This window comes from Enhydra lutris, unplaced genomic scaffold, assembly GCF_002288905.1.
Source record: "Enhydra lutris kenyoni isolate GAN:26980312 unplaced genomic scaffold, ASM228890v2 scaffoldscaffold74, whole genome shotgun sequence".
Taxonomy (NCBI): domain Eukaryota; kingdom Metazoa; phylum Chordata; class Mammalia; order Carnivora; family Mustelidae; genus Enhydra; species Enhydra lutris.
Window position 1 is genome coordinate 6,715,732 of NW_019154158.1, and position 12,563 is coordinate 6,728,294.

The 12,563-nt window shown below is 37.8% G+C and overlaps 1 protein-coding gene across 1 annotated transcript; it reads right to left on the bottom strand.

The window, feature by feature from the left end:
• Positions 1-8,737: 8,737 nt before the first annotated feature.
• Positions 8,738-9,664, bottom strand: LOC111160186 (olfactory receptor 6C4). The gene has a single exon (XM_022523090.1). It carries the CDS (start codon positions 9,662-9,664, stop codon positions 8,738-8,740), a length of 927 nt encoding a protein of 308 aa, XP_022378798.1.
• Positions 9,665-12,563: the final 2,899 nt, after the last annotated feature.

Genomic DNA, 12,563 nt, shown 5'->3' on the forward strand with positions numbered 1-12,563 from the left:
TGGAAGGGGAGATGAACCTCGAGAGACTATGGACTCTGAAAAACAATCTGAGGGTTTTGAAGGAGTGGGGGCTGGGAGGTTGGGGGAGCCAGGTGGTGGGTATTAAGGAGGGCACATATTGCATGGAGCACTGGGTGTGGTGCAAAAACAATGAATACTGTTACATTGAAAAGAAATAAAAAAAAATTAAAAAAAAAGGAAAATCATCCAAATTAAAAAAAATCCAAATAATTTCATAGGCTGCCCTACAGTCAGCCAGTTGGTCTTTTTGTTTTTGTTTTGTTCATTTGTTGTTATTTGGGGGGTGTGTTTACCTGTCATTTATTTGTGATGAATGAAGTCAAGGTTTTTCTTTAGGGGTATGTGGTAGAAAATACTAGATTCTATAAAAATATAGTGCCAAAATAACACCTTATCTCTAACCCCATTTCATACATCAGTTACATTCAAGCAAACAACTGCTTTAGAATACAAATAGGAAGGAAATTTTGCATTTTGATTAAAATGTCTTATTTTTAAGTGATTTTCTGAAACTTTAATATTAACCTCTAGCTTTTTCTGTAGAACTATAGTTCTACTTTTAATTCTTACTCATAGTTACCAGAATACATTAAAGTAAAATTTATCTTCTTGTTAGTAGCAGACAGTCATAATTACTATTACAGGTGTTTTTGTCTACTATCTTCCTGCTTCTTTTAATTTTACTACAACTTTCTGATTTACCTGATGACACATCACTTAATTATGATTTGTCCTTAAATTTAGCATATCTTTATTGGGAAAGTTTTGATTACCAAATTCAATTTCCTTACTAATTATTGGTCTGTTTGTGTTTTCTGTTTCTTTATGATTTGGTCTTGCTATAAGGTAATGTCTTTTATCTCTCCTTCATTTCTGAAGAGCAGATTTTCTGGGTGAAGTATTCTTGGTTGGCAGTTTTTTTTCCTTCGCTCCCAGCTTCTATGCTCTGTCCCCATCTTGTAAGGTCAGGCTAGATTTCTGCATGTGCTGACTAGCCATTTGCAAAGGCTCATTCTTAGCATTGTTGGGGACATGCACTGGGAGCTGGTCACAAAGTGTGAAGGTGTGTGGTTGAGGTTTGTGAAGCATTTGGGATGCCCATGAATCAATTGAGGGGATCTGAAGGTGAGGCAGCCCCAACTCTCCAGGATGGGCTTTCTGATGGAGTCCTCAAAGTGGTTAGTAGAATCCATACAGTTCCCTATGTTCCATTCTGAGATCTGGTTACTGTTCTCCCAGCTGTTCACTGATCCCCAGTCATGCAGTTTATGACTCAGTATTCTGGATGGGGTGAGAAAGAAATGTGCCCCTCTGGCAATTCCCACACAGATGGGGGAGTTGGGTGCTCATTCATGCAGTCCTACTTTCCTTCATGTGAAAAATCATGGGCCTGCAAGGTCTCTTTTGGCATTGAGCTGTGCCACCTTTGGGGGAGGTGAAGAGAGGAAGTGGCACTATTCCTCTTCCTCTCTTCAGTGCATTCAATCTTAGATTTTCTTTTCCTCTAATAGTTGGCTGGCATTTCTCTGGACTTTCAGACTTCCACAAAAGTAGTCTGTGGTGATTTTCAAAATTGATATTCTTTGGAGGGGAAGATGGTAGAAAACCCATTCTGCCATGTGGATGATGTCATTCGTTCTTTTTATTTTCAACCGTTTAATATCCTATTGCTTTAAGTGTGTTTCTTATATACAACACATTGCTAGATTTATTAATTATTATTTGTTATCCAATTTGAGGATCTGTGTTTTTTTTTTATTATGGGATTCACTGATATATTCTTTGTATAATTACTACTCTAGTAAGACTGATATCAGCCATCATGTTCTTATTCCTTTAATTTTGTTATTACTTTTTAACTATTTCCTATCTCTCACTGGAGGGATGGAGGGATAGTTTGTTGATGTAAAAGTTTGTTGATGTAAAAGTTATAAATTCTACTTCATTCTTAGCATGGATGTTTTAAGATTCATCCATATTCATTTCCATCTACTGATTTCTTAAACATACACATTTCTATTTCTTTTTGGATCACAACAAATATATTATCTTTTTGTATGTTTTTTTTTGGTCTTTCTTCACAACCCATCATGTACATGTTTTCTAGAATTTTAGTTTTGGTTATGGATGTAGATTTTCTTTCTTTTATTATTTGAGTTGTACTTTTAAAAAGATAAAATTTTTTTTTTGGATGTTGAGTTTGATAAGTTCTTTATAGATCTTGGGTGGTGGGTGTTATGCACAATTAATGAATTGTTGAACACTACATCAAAAACTAATGATGTACTATATGCTGACTAACTGAACATAATAAAAAAATAAAGATATAAAAATGTACTTTATATGATTAATATAAATTATAATATCATTTTTTGGTTTCATACTATTTGCATCGTCATTCTGGGTTTATTTATCCTCTTATTTGAGTATTTTTTTTAAGTGTTTCATATTTGTTTTTTGTGTGGCAAGCTGTTTGAGGTGTTCTTTTATCTTACTATCACATTTAAATGTCTGGTTTCCTAACGTGTATGTTTTATCAGTCCCATTTCAGGATACTTAGGAATATCTGTCCTTTTCTATTATAGGAAATATATTATTATTTCCTTCTCTCCCCACCTTCTTGTTACCTGTAACTCTCATTATATAAATTTATATCAGTATCTACACTTGTCTTTTGGTTCCTATATATCTAACTATCTATTTTGTATCTAATCTCTTTATTGTTTTCTGTTGCTTTATGGGAGACCACATCAGAGCTTATCTAGCTCACATTTTTGTTTTGATTTTATCTCTCCAGTATTAACCTCATTGTTTTATTCTTTGTTTCATTTATTGTGTTTTTCAGCACTATTTTTGTCGGGTTCTTTTTATAATGCTTTGTCCTTCACTTTGATAATATCATTCTTGTCTTTTTGAGGAAATTATACTTATTTTATTAATTTTTAAAGATTTTATTTATTTGAAAGAGAGAGAGAGAGCTTGAGCAAGAGAAAGGATGACTGGGGGAAAAGGCAGAGGGGGACAGAGAAGCAGACTCCCTGCTGAGTGGGAACCTGACATGGGGGTTGGACTGGATCCCAGGACCCTGAGATCATGACCTGAGCCAAAGGCAGATGCTCACCTGGCTAAGCCACTCAGGTGCCCCAGATTATACTTATTTTAAATTCTTGCTGTTTTTGTTCCAATAATTCTTCTTTGCATCTTATGTTATTTAGTGTGTAATCATGCCCCTCTTCCTTGGCAGATATATTCTTAAGATGAGTGGTTATTTTGGCTTCTGAACTCATGACCTCTGTATAGCTTTAGCTCTACTGTCTAGTGATGCATACAAACAGAAGCTTAAGCCCTGGTTTATGACCTTCTGGATAATTTAAAGAAATAACAAAGATGATCCTCAGGCCAGATAGCCCAAGTTGTTACAGAACTCTTTTCACCTAAACTGCCATCTTAAAAAAGGCTCTTTTTTTCTTTTGAATTTTCTTTTCTTTTCTTTTTATTTATTTATTTGTGTGTGTGTGTGTGTGTGTGTGTGTGTGTGAGAGAGAGAGAGAGAGAGAGAGAGCGAGCACGTATGTGTGCACATGCCCAAAGTAGGGGAGGGGCAGAGGAAGAGAGAGAATCTTAGGCAGACTCCACACTTGGCATGGAGCTGGATGTGGGGCTTGATCTCGTGACTCTGAGATCATGACCTGAACCAAAATCAAGTCAGGCTCTTAACCAATTAAGCCACCCAGGTGCTGCATGAATTTTATTTTAAATGTTTTTCAAGGAGCAGCATTGGGAGAATGCTACCAGTTTTGATTCATAATCTGTAATCTGTAGTCTCTGGGGATTTAGGGAGAGAGGATAGAGGAACCGGTGCTGAAGTGTGGCAGTCCTTGTTTTTATTATCTCTTCACTCTAGCGCAGCTCTAATGCTATCCTGAGAATGCTAATAGCTAAAAAAAACCTGTTTCTTTTTACTTTTTAAAAAAATAATTTAAATTTAAATTAAATTAAGTTGAATTAAATTAAATTTTATTTTAAAAAAGATTTTATTTATTTGACAGAGAGAAAGAGGCAGAGAGTGCAAAGAGGCACAAGCAAGGGGAGTGGCAGTTAGGAGAGAAGCAGACTCTCCACTGAGCAAGGAGCCCAATGTGGGGCCTGATCCCAGGACCCTGGGATCATGACCTGAGCCAAAGGCAGTTGCTTAACCAAAGAGGCCACCCAGGCACACATGTTTTTATTTTATTTTAGAGAGAGTGAGAGAGTGTGCATGTGAGAGCAAGGTGGTGGAGTGGCAAAGAGAGAGGGAGAGAGAATCCCAAGCAGACTCCATGCTCAGTGCAGAGCCTGACACAGGGCTCAGTCTCACTATCCTGAGATCATGACCTGAACCGAAACCAAGAGTTGGATGCTCAGCTGACTGAGCCACTCTGGTGTCCTTCTTTTGATTCTTGTCTACAGTGGTGACAGGAGGGATAAAGCCCACCAACTCAGACATTTAGAAATTGAACATTCCAAAGGTTCAGCCACAGAATCATTAAACTCATTCCTTTGCTGATCTATGACTTGGATTACATTCCAAATATGGGCTAGCATAAAGCCAGTTTAGTGAACAGTTTCAGAAGAGCATGATCTGTCTTTTTTTTTTTCTTTGACAAGCTTATTTAGAGGGTGATATGTTCCTTTCCAAATTAATTTCTAAATGCTTATATTATGAAGGCTGGGTGAGGCCCTGCTTAGTGTTCTTAAACTTCGCCTTACACCAAGTACCTTTCTTCCTTTTCTCAGCATACTTAGAGATCTTCAGAGCACACGGAGTTGATGTATCCAGTTCTAATAATCTCCTGCCAAATGTTCTGACTGGCTTTATGTCAAGTGTGGATAAGTCGATCTGTCTACCGAAGGATTCAACTGGCCATAAGAGAGATGTAAATAAGTTGGACTTGCAGAGGGATTTCTTTTTTTAAATTTTATTTATTTTATTTTAATTTTTTTAAACATTTTTTAAAAAATTTATTTTCAGCATAACAGTATTCATTGTTTTTGTACCACACCCAGTGCTCCATGCAATCCGTGCCCTAATACCCACCACCTGGATCCCCCAACCTCCCACCCCCCCACCTCTTCAAACCCTTCAGATTGTTTTTCAGAGTCCATAGTCTCTCATTCTTCACCTCCCCTTCCAATTTCCCCCAACTCCCTTCTACTAACTCCCCATGTCCTCCATGCTATTTGTTATGCTCCACAAATAAGTGAAACCATATGATAATTGACTCTCTCTGCTCAACTTATTTCACTTAGCATCATCTCTTCCAGTCCCGTCCATGTTGCTACAAAAGTTGAGTATTCATCCTTTCTGATGGAGGCATAATACTCCATAGTGGAAGATGTGGTCCATATATTTTATTTTAATTTTTTAAATTTATTTTCAGCATAACAATATTCATTGTTTTTGCACCACACTCAGTGCTCCATGCAATCCGTGCCCTCTCCAATACCCACTACCTGGTTCCCCCAACCTCCCACCCACCACTGCAGAGGGATTTCAAGTAGAATGACCAACATGTTTACAGTCCCATTATATTAAACCAATCAATTTAATATCTATTCTTACTAATTAAGCTGCAGTTTCTTGAGAAGGATATTTTTCATATTGTTATAATGGGTATCACTTATGAAACACTGAGTATTAGCTTTTAAAATGTTTTACACTTATTTTCTCATTTAATGCTCAAAACTATTGTATATGATAGACATGATTTTTATCCACATTTTAGAGTTTGAGAAAAGTAAGCCTTAGTGAGGTCTAGTAACAATCCCAAGGCAATTCTAGTAGAAGGTTGAGAATCTAGAATTTGAACTAATGCCTATATTTTTGACCACTATATGGCATTGTGTTCCACTTCATCATAGATTCTGGTAGAAATGTGGATTTGCATGAACCTAATGATTGAAATATGGCTATTTAAGAACATTTCTATGTGAGTTGATAGCTCAGTGAATATTTGTTGGTTTGTGCCCTCTTGGGAGCTTCCCAGGTGAAATCCAAATCCAGCCTCTGTACTCAGAGTGAAGGGAGAGATGGAAGAAAAAGACAGACCACTCCAGGTGTCGAGGTGGCACTTTAAACAAGCAAGGGGAACTTATTTACAAGGCTTGTCTTGGCCATCAGCAAGATGAATGAATCCCTGCACCCACCTGCTGCATCTTAAGAGTTTATAAAGAGGCCCTAACTGGATTCAGTCACGTATACGGTGCAGGTGTTGTCAACACCACATCTCAAGGCTGTGTCCTTGGAGCAGCCCCTGGTAGTGGGAAAGGCAAAGGAAACCACATTCCAAGGATAGGAGAAGGAGCCTCCAAGTACCAGGTTCAGCTCACCAGTCAATCGCCGGGGTTATGTCTTTTTGATGGTGTTCTGCAATAATTTGTAATAAACTAAAAATCATTATTAATCTCTAGCTTAGCCACAATGAAACCCAGATATTGACAATAGCAACAGCTTTACATATAAGACTTTTTATTCTAAATACCATGCAGTCTTCAGTATTTTCTGTGATTCTGGAAATTTTCTCTCATAACCAGTCCAATATAGTTTGTTTCTTAAATGCCCAAGAAGCATCATTCCACCCAACGATATTACCACATATAAAACATGTGAACACACCAGGTGATGTTCTACTTTTACCTCAAATGGTAATGAATGATCTGCGTGCATTAGGATATTACTAAGCTATGCGCAAGTACTCAGCTTTCCAAAAAATATTTTCAGTTCCTGTGAAGTTGAGGCCCTACCACCACCAGTTCATATTCAAGCTGTTGCGACCTTGAATCCATGTGTAGAGTTCTTGTTAGGGTAGTCTATTCCCATTTGGTTGCTAAGACTCATAATTTGGAACATTCTAAATATAAATACACATTAATACTTTATATTCATTTTCAGTTTCTGAAATAGGCATCCATGGCTTATGTTATAAACAAAAACAAAAACTTGGGGAAAAGTTAAAAGAATGGAGTAATATTACGGAATTTGTCCTTTCTTGCCATCAGGGAAATTCAAATCAAAACCACATTGAGATACCACCTTACACTAGTTAGAATGGCAAAAACTGATAAGGCAAGAAACAACAAGTGTTGGATAGGTTGTGGAGAAAGGGGAACCCTCTTACACTGTAGGTGGGAATGCAAGTTGGTGCAGCCACTTTGGCAAACAGTATGGAAATTCCTCAAAAATTAAAAATAGAGCTACCCTATGACCCAGCAGTCGCACTACTGGGTATTTACCCCAAAGATACAGATGTAGCGAAAAGAATGGCCACATACACTCCAATGTTTATAGCAGCAATGTCCACAATAGCCAAACTGTTGAAAGAACTGAGATGCCCTTCAGCAGAAAAATGGATAAAGAAGATGTGGTCCGTATACAGAATGGAATATTACTCAGTCATCAGAGTGTTTTTTGCACCAACATGGATGGAACTGGAGGAGCTTATGCTAAGTGAAATAAGTCAAGCAGAGAAAGTCAGTTATCATATGGTTTCACTTATTTGTGGAACATAAGGAATAGCATGGAGGACATTAGGAGAATGAAGGGAAAAATGAAGGGGGATAAATTGGACGGGGAGATGAACCATGAGAGATTATGGACTCTGGGAAACAAACTGAGGGTTTTAAAAGGCAGGTGGGATGGGTGAACCTGGTGATGGGTATTAAGGAGGGCACAGATTGTATGGAGCACTGGGTGTTATATCTAAAGAATGAATCATGGAACACTACATCAAAAACTAATGATTTATTGTATGGTGACTAACATAACATAATAAAAAATGAAAAAAATTATCCTTTCTAATATCTAACAAAAGTAAACAAGCAGATGAAAATAAAATTACCATAGAAAAAGAAATCACCAGAAACTACCAGAGAGAGAGAGCGTGGGAGATCTCAGTCATTAACCTAAAAAGATCCCAGCTAGAAACACAACAATAGATTTTGTCTAGAAGAGGGAGGCTTTCAACCTTGGCTCTAGAAGACTCTTCTAACCACAACTTCTAGAAAATGTAAGTTGAAAAGTCTTGGGGATTTTCACCTCATTTGGAGAAATGTGGGTCAAATGTATACCCTTTTAATTTTCCTTTAGGGAAGGATGAAATTTATAATGGCTACAATTGAAAGATGAATGACAAAGGGGAGAAGAATAAAAATTATTCACACTTTGTCCAAAGCGTACTCTCCAGGGCTCACTGAGGAAGAGCAATGCCAATGCCAGATTTCCTTCAAAATAATGCTGAGGATATAACTTCCTTCCTCAAAACTTCTCTTGACTCACCAATGTCCACTGACTCTGTAATTTGTAACTAAATAATGACTTTATGATGGTCCCTTCTTCACATTCTAAATTCTTATCCTTCCAATCTTCTAAATAAGCAATGTCTTTTGCCTTTTAAATTTCAGGTCATTTCTGGAAAATAGTTAATTCCCTCCAACTGTTCTTTTTATGGATTTTCATTTTTGCTCCCTAATAGCACTTACCTTGTTCTTTTATTTTTGGTAAACTTACTACATAAATTTACAGTTTAGCACCTTTCTGCCATTCTAGGCTGCAGATTCCTTGAACTTAGGACCTATGTCATTCCTATTTTTATCCTCAAGAGCCAGTTCAGCATCTGAGACATAGTAGACACTTAGTACACATTTAGTATGTGCAATATATTTTTCATGGAAATGTGTTTTAAAGCTTCACAATCTTTTTGATGGTGTCCTTGAATGCTTGCTTTACTTGCTGATTTCTTAGAGTGTAAATGAAGGGGTTTAACAAGGGAGTAATTGAGGTAATGAGCACAGCTATTCCTTTGTTGAAGGCACCTTCTTCTTTTGCAGAGGGATTGATGTACATAAACATGCAGCTGCCGTAGGAGAGGGAGATGACAATCATGTGGGAGGAACAAGTGGAAAAAGCCTTTGTCCTTTGCTGGGCAGAAGGGATCCTCAAAATGGTCCTGATAACGTATGTATAAGAAAAAGTCACCAGCAGCAGAGTAACCACCAGAGTCACAACTGCCAGGAAGATGACCATCACTTCTAGGAGGCTTGTGTCTGAGCAGGCCAGCTCCAGAAGTGGCCCATAGTCACAGTAATAGTGATTCACAACATTGGAAGCACAGAAATCTACCTGGCTCATCAGGATGATTGGGGGTAAGATAGCTAGGAATCCCCCCAGCCAGGAGCAGAACACGAGTTGTATGCACACCCTGTTGCTCATGATGGTCAGGTAATGTAGGGGTTTGCAGATGGCAACATAGCGGTCGTAGGACATAGAAGCTAAGAGGTAAAACTCTGTTGCTCCAAGAAATATAGCAAAAAAATACTGAATCAAGCATCCAGCAAAACTGATGACTTTATTTCCTGTTGTCATGCTGGTCAGAAATCTGGGAATAAAAATGGATGTGAAGGAAACTTCTAAGAAGGAGAAATTCCGGAGGAAGAAATACATGGGGGTCTGGAGGTGAGGGTCTACTAGAGTAAGAATGATGATAGTCAGATTGCCTAGGACACTTAATATGTAGGTGAGGAACAGGAAGATGAATATCACAGCCTGGACCTCAGGTTGATCTGTGAAGCCCAACAGAATAAATTCAGTCAACGTCCTGTTTTTCATAGTTGACCTTTAGTTGATCTGAAGGAGAGAGGTGAGCGATGAAAACTCAAGTTTCTCAGGGTAGGAGAGACAAAGCTGATCCTAATGAGTCACATCATATATTCCTCTCTATGCAGTTGACCTAAACTAGCATCAGTTTGCACTGGCTTTTGCTCCATGGAGGCCCAGTTATCTTCTGTGTGAAAGTCCTTTTTCCTAAAGTCTTTTTAATTCCCCAAGTTGATATATTCCTGGAAACTTACCAGATTCTGTTAAAGAATAATTACTCTATTTTTTCCCCAGAAGAATAACAATTTGAATTTATCCTTTAATCCCAAAATGTTTACAAAATCTGAATATTTAACCACTTTCCTCTGACTCTATTAATTTCTCATACTTCTGTTTTCTTGGTGGAACTATTTCTATCAGATTCTATTTTCTGTGCTTCCCTTTCCCCTCGTTGTGTTCTTCCCCCTTCTTTGCAGTATTTGGCATTTCACTGGCTGTCTGCCATAGATCCTCATCTCCATTATTGTCCAAATCTCTGACTTCCTTGTTTCAGCAACCATTAGGACATTCTTCACATGAATACGGTTGTAGGTTTTGATGCATAAATGATTTTTCTGTGCCCCTGTTCTTTGGAAGCACAAATTTGTTGCAGGTTTTTAAGATCTTAGGTTCAGTATGATCTCATATTGTGAGCATTTTTGACTATATGAACAAGGCAGTGGTATCCATAAACCATAATAATTAGCATTTTCTTATATGTTTTTCTGCCATGTTCAAAGTCCTTTTTTTTTTTTAAGATTTTATTTATTTATTTATCGAGAGAGAGAGAGCACAAGCAGGGGGAGTGGCAGGTAGAGCAGGCAGAGGGAGAAGCAGGCTCCCTGCCGAGCAAGGAACCCCATGCAGGACATGATCCCAGGATCCTGGCATCACAACCTGAGCCAAAAGCAGTGGCTTAACAGACTGAGCCACCCAGGCAACCCTGCCATGTTCCAAGTCTTATAGGTAGATTTGGGATATATCTCTGAGAATAGAGATTTTGAAATATCCACAGACAACACCTCAGAGTGGATTTTACTCAAAGTCTTAAAGTGTTCTAAATGGCAAAATAAAGATGACAGTTTATCATGCCTCAAATGTTCCTGGTCTCTATTCTTGGCATATAGAAACCAGGAAGAGGGACATTCATGTTTCTCATAAGAAGAGTCTTGCAGATAAATGAGCAATCCCCAAAGAAGGAAACTTTGGCCATGGTGTTCTGTGTGCATTTTTGGATTTTTCTGATTCAGAGGCAAAGATGATAGAAAAACCCATCTGATTCACATGCATACATGTTAGAAAAAATCATATCTTCAGGATCCTTCTTGTCAATCTCCCCATTAATCCATACAACTGTTGGGGGCATGAGGCTATATTAAACCTGGATTTGCCTTCAGCCCTCCCTTCCCTGTTTGTACTAACCTGTGGTCTTTAACAAGTACTGCATTTTCATCCCAGTTTTCACAACTGATTGACTTTATGATCTACATTTATAGAATAATATCAGTGACTTTAAAAACATACTGTGTTCATATCCTTGACAATCTGAATGACTGCAGTGTGATGGTTGCCTGTTCCTAAGAGGTAAATCAAAGGTGAGATGTGCCACATGAGTCTCTGAGTATTATCAAATTTAACATGTTGTCTACTGACTTCCCATCAACATTCTACTCTTCTTTCTCTCTTTTTGTTGCTGGAGTCACTAGCCATAAGTGACTATATGTACTTATTTTAAGAAATTGAATTATAACTGACATACAATATTACATTAATTTCAGGTGTGCAGCATAGTGATTTGACACTTTTATGCATTATGAAATGGTCACCACAATAGGTCTAGTTACTATCTGCCACCATAAAAGTATTAGAACATTATTGATTGTCACTTATGTTATACATTATATCCCTGTGACTTATTCATTTTATAACTGGAAGTTTGTACTCTTAATCCTCTTCACCTATTTTGCTTCCCTCCCCCAGCTTCTCCACACTCTGGTAACCATCAGCTCATTTTTGTGTCTATGAGTCTGTTTCTCTTTTGTTTTGTTGGTTTTTTTTCCTTAGATTCCACAGGTAGACATTATATTCTTCTCTTAACGAGAGTACCCAAGTGTGTGGGGCTTACCTAGGAAGCATATTACCTTCCATGCTATGAATCCAAACCAGAATCCAATTATAGTACCTGAGAGACATAGTCCTTCACACATATAATGAAAAAGAAATAAACAAATAACCCTCATCCCAGCAATGACAGAAGAGTGGACTTTGATAGATGGAAAATTCCTTAATATTTTCGTTCTAAGGGAGATTATCTTGAAGTCAGAAGGCAGAGTTTGGACTTCTCTGCAGTTTCTATGTTAGGCAGAGCGACACAGATTTTATCTACTCTTTTGAAAACAGTCACATGGGGATCAATTTCCTGAAGAAGATAAACATGCCCGGTGGACTTAAGTTTAAATGCTTCACATGAACCTCAATTGTTGACAACTTCGAGAACAAGTTGTAAACATATGGCTGAGGAGAGAAGGTCCAGAGAGACCTTAATATGGGTTTCATGAGAGAATGTGTCACAGACATGAGGTTTGTGAAGTTAAGAGCAATGGAGTGAGATCCCTGGGGATTGGTGTGCCTGGCCTACTCATTCTTCCTATTTTCTTTCTCTTTAATAACCCAGTTTGGTCAGTGCCCAAACCTGAAATAAACGAATTCACTTCACAGTGAATTACCGTAATCTTAATGCCATCATGGCCTCCATTAAGATCTGCATGCCTAATTTTACCGAAATAATAGGAATCAGCAACTGGAAAATATTTTACTGTTATAGATTTGGTTGATATGTTCTACTCTGTAAATAGTTCTTTACCTTTGAAGA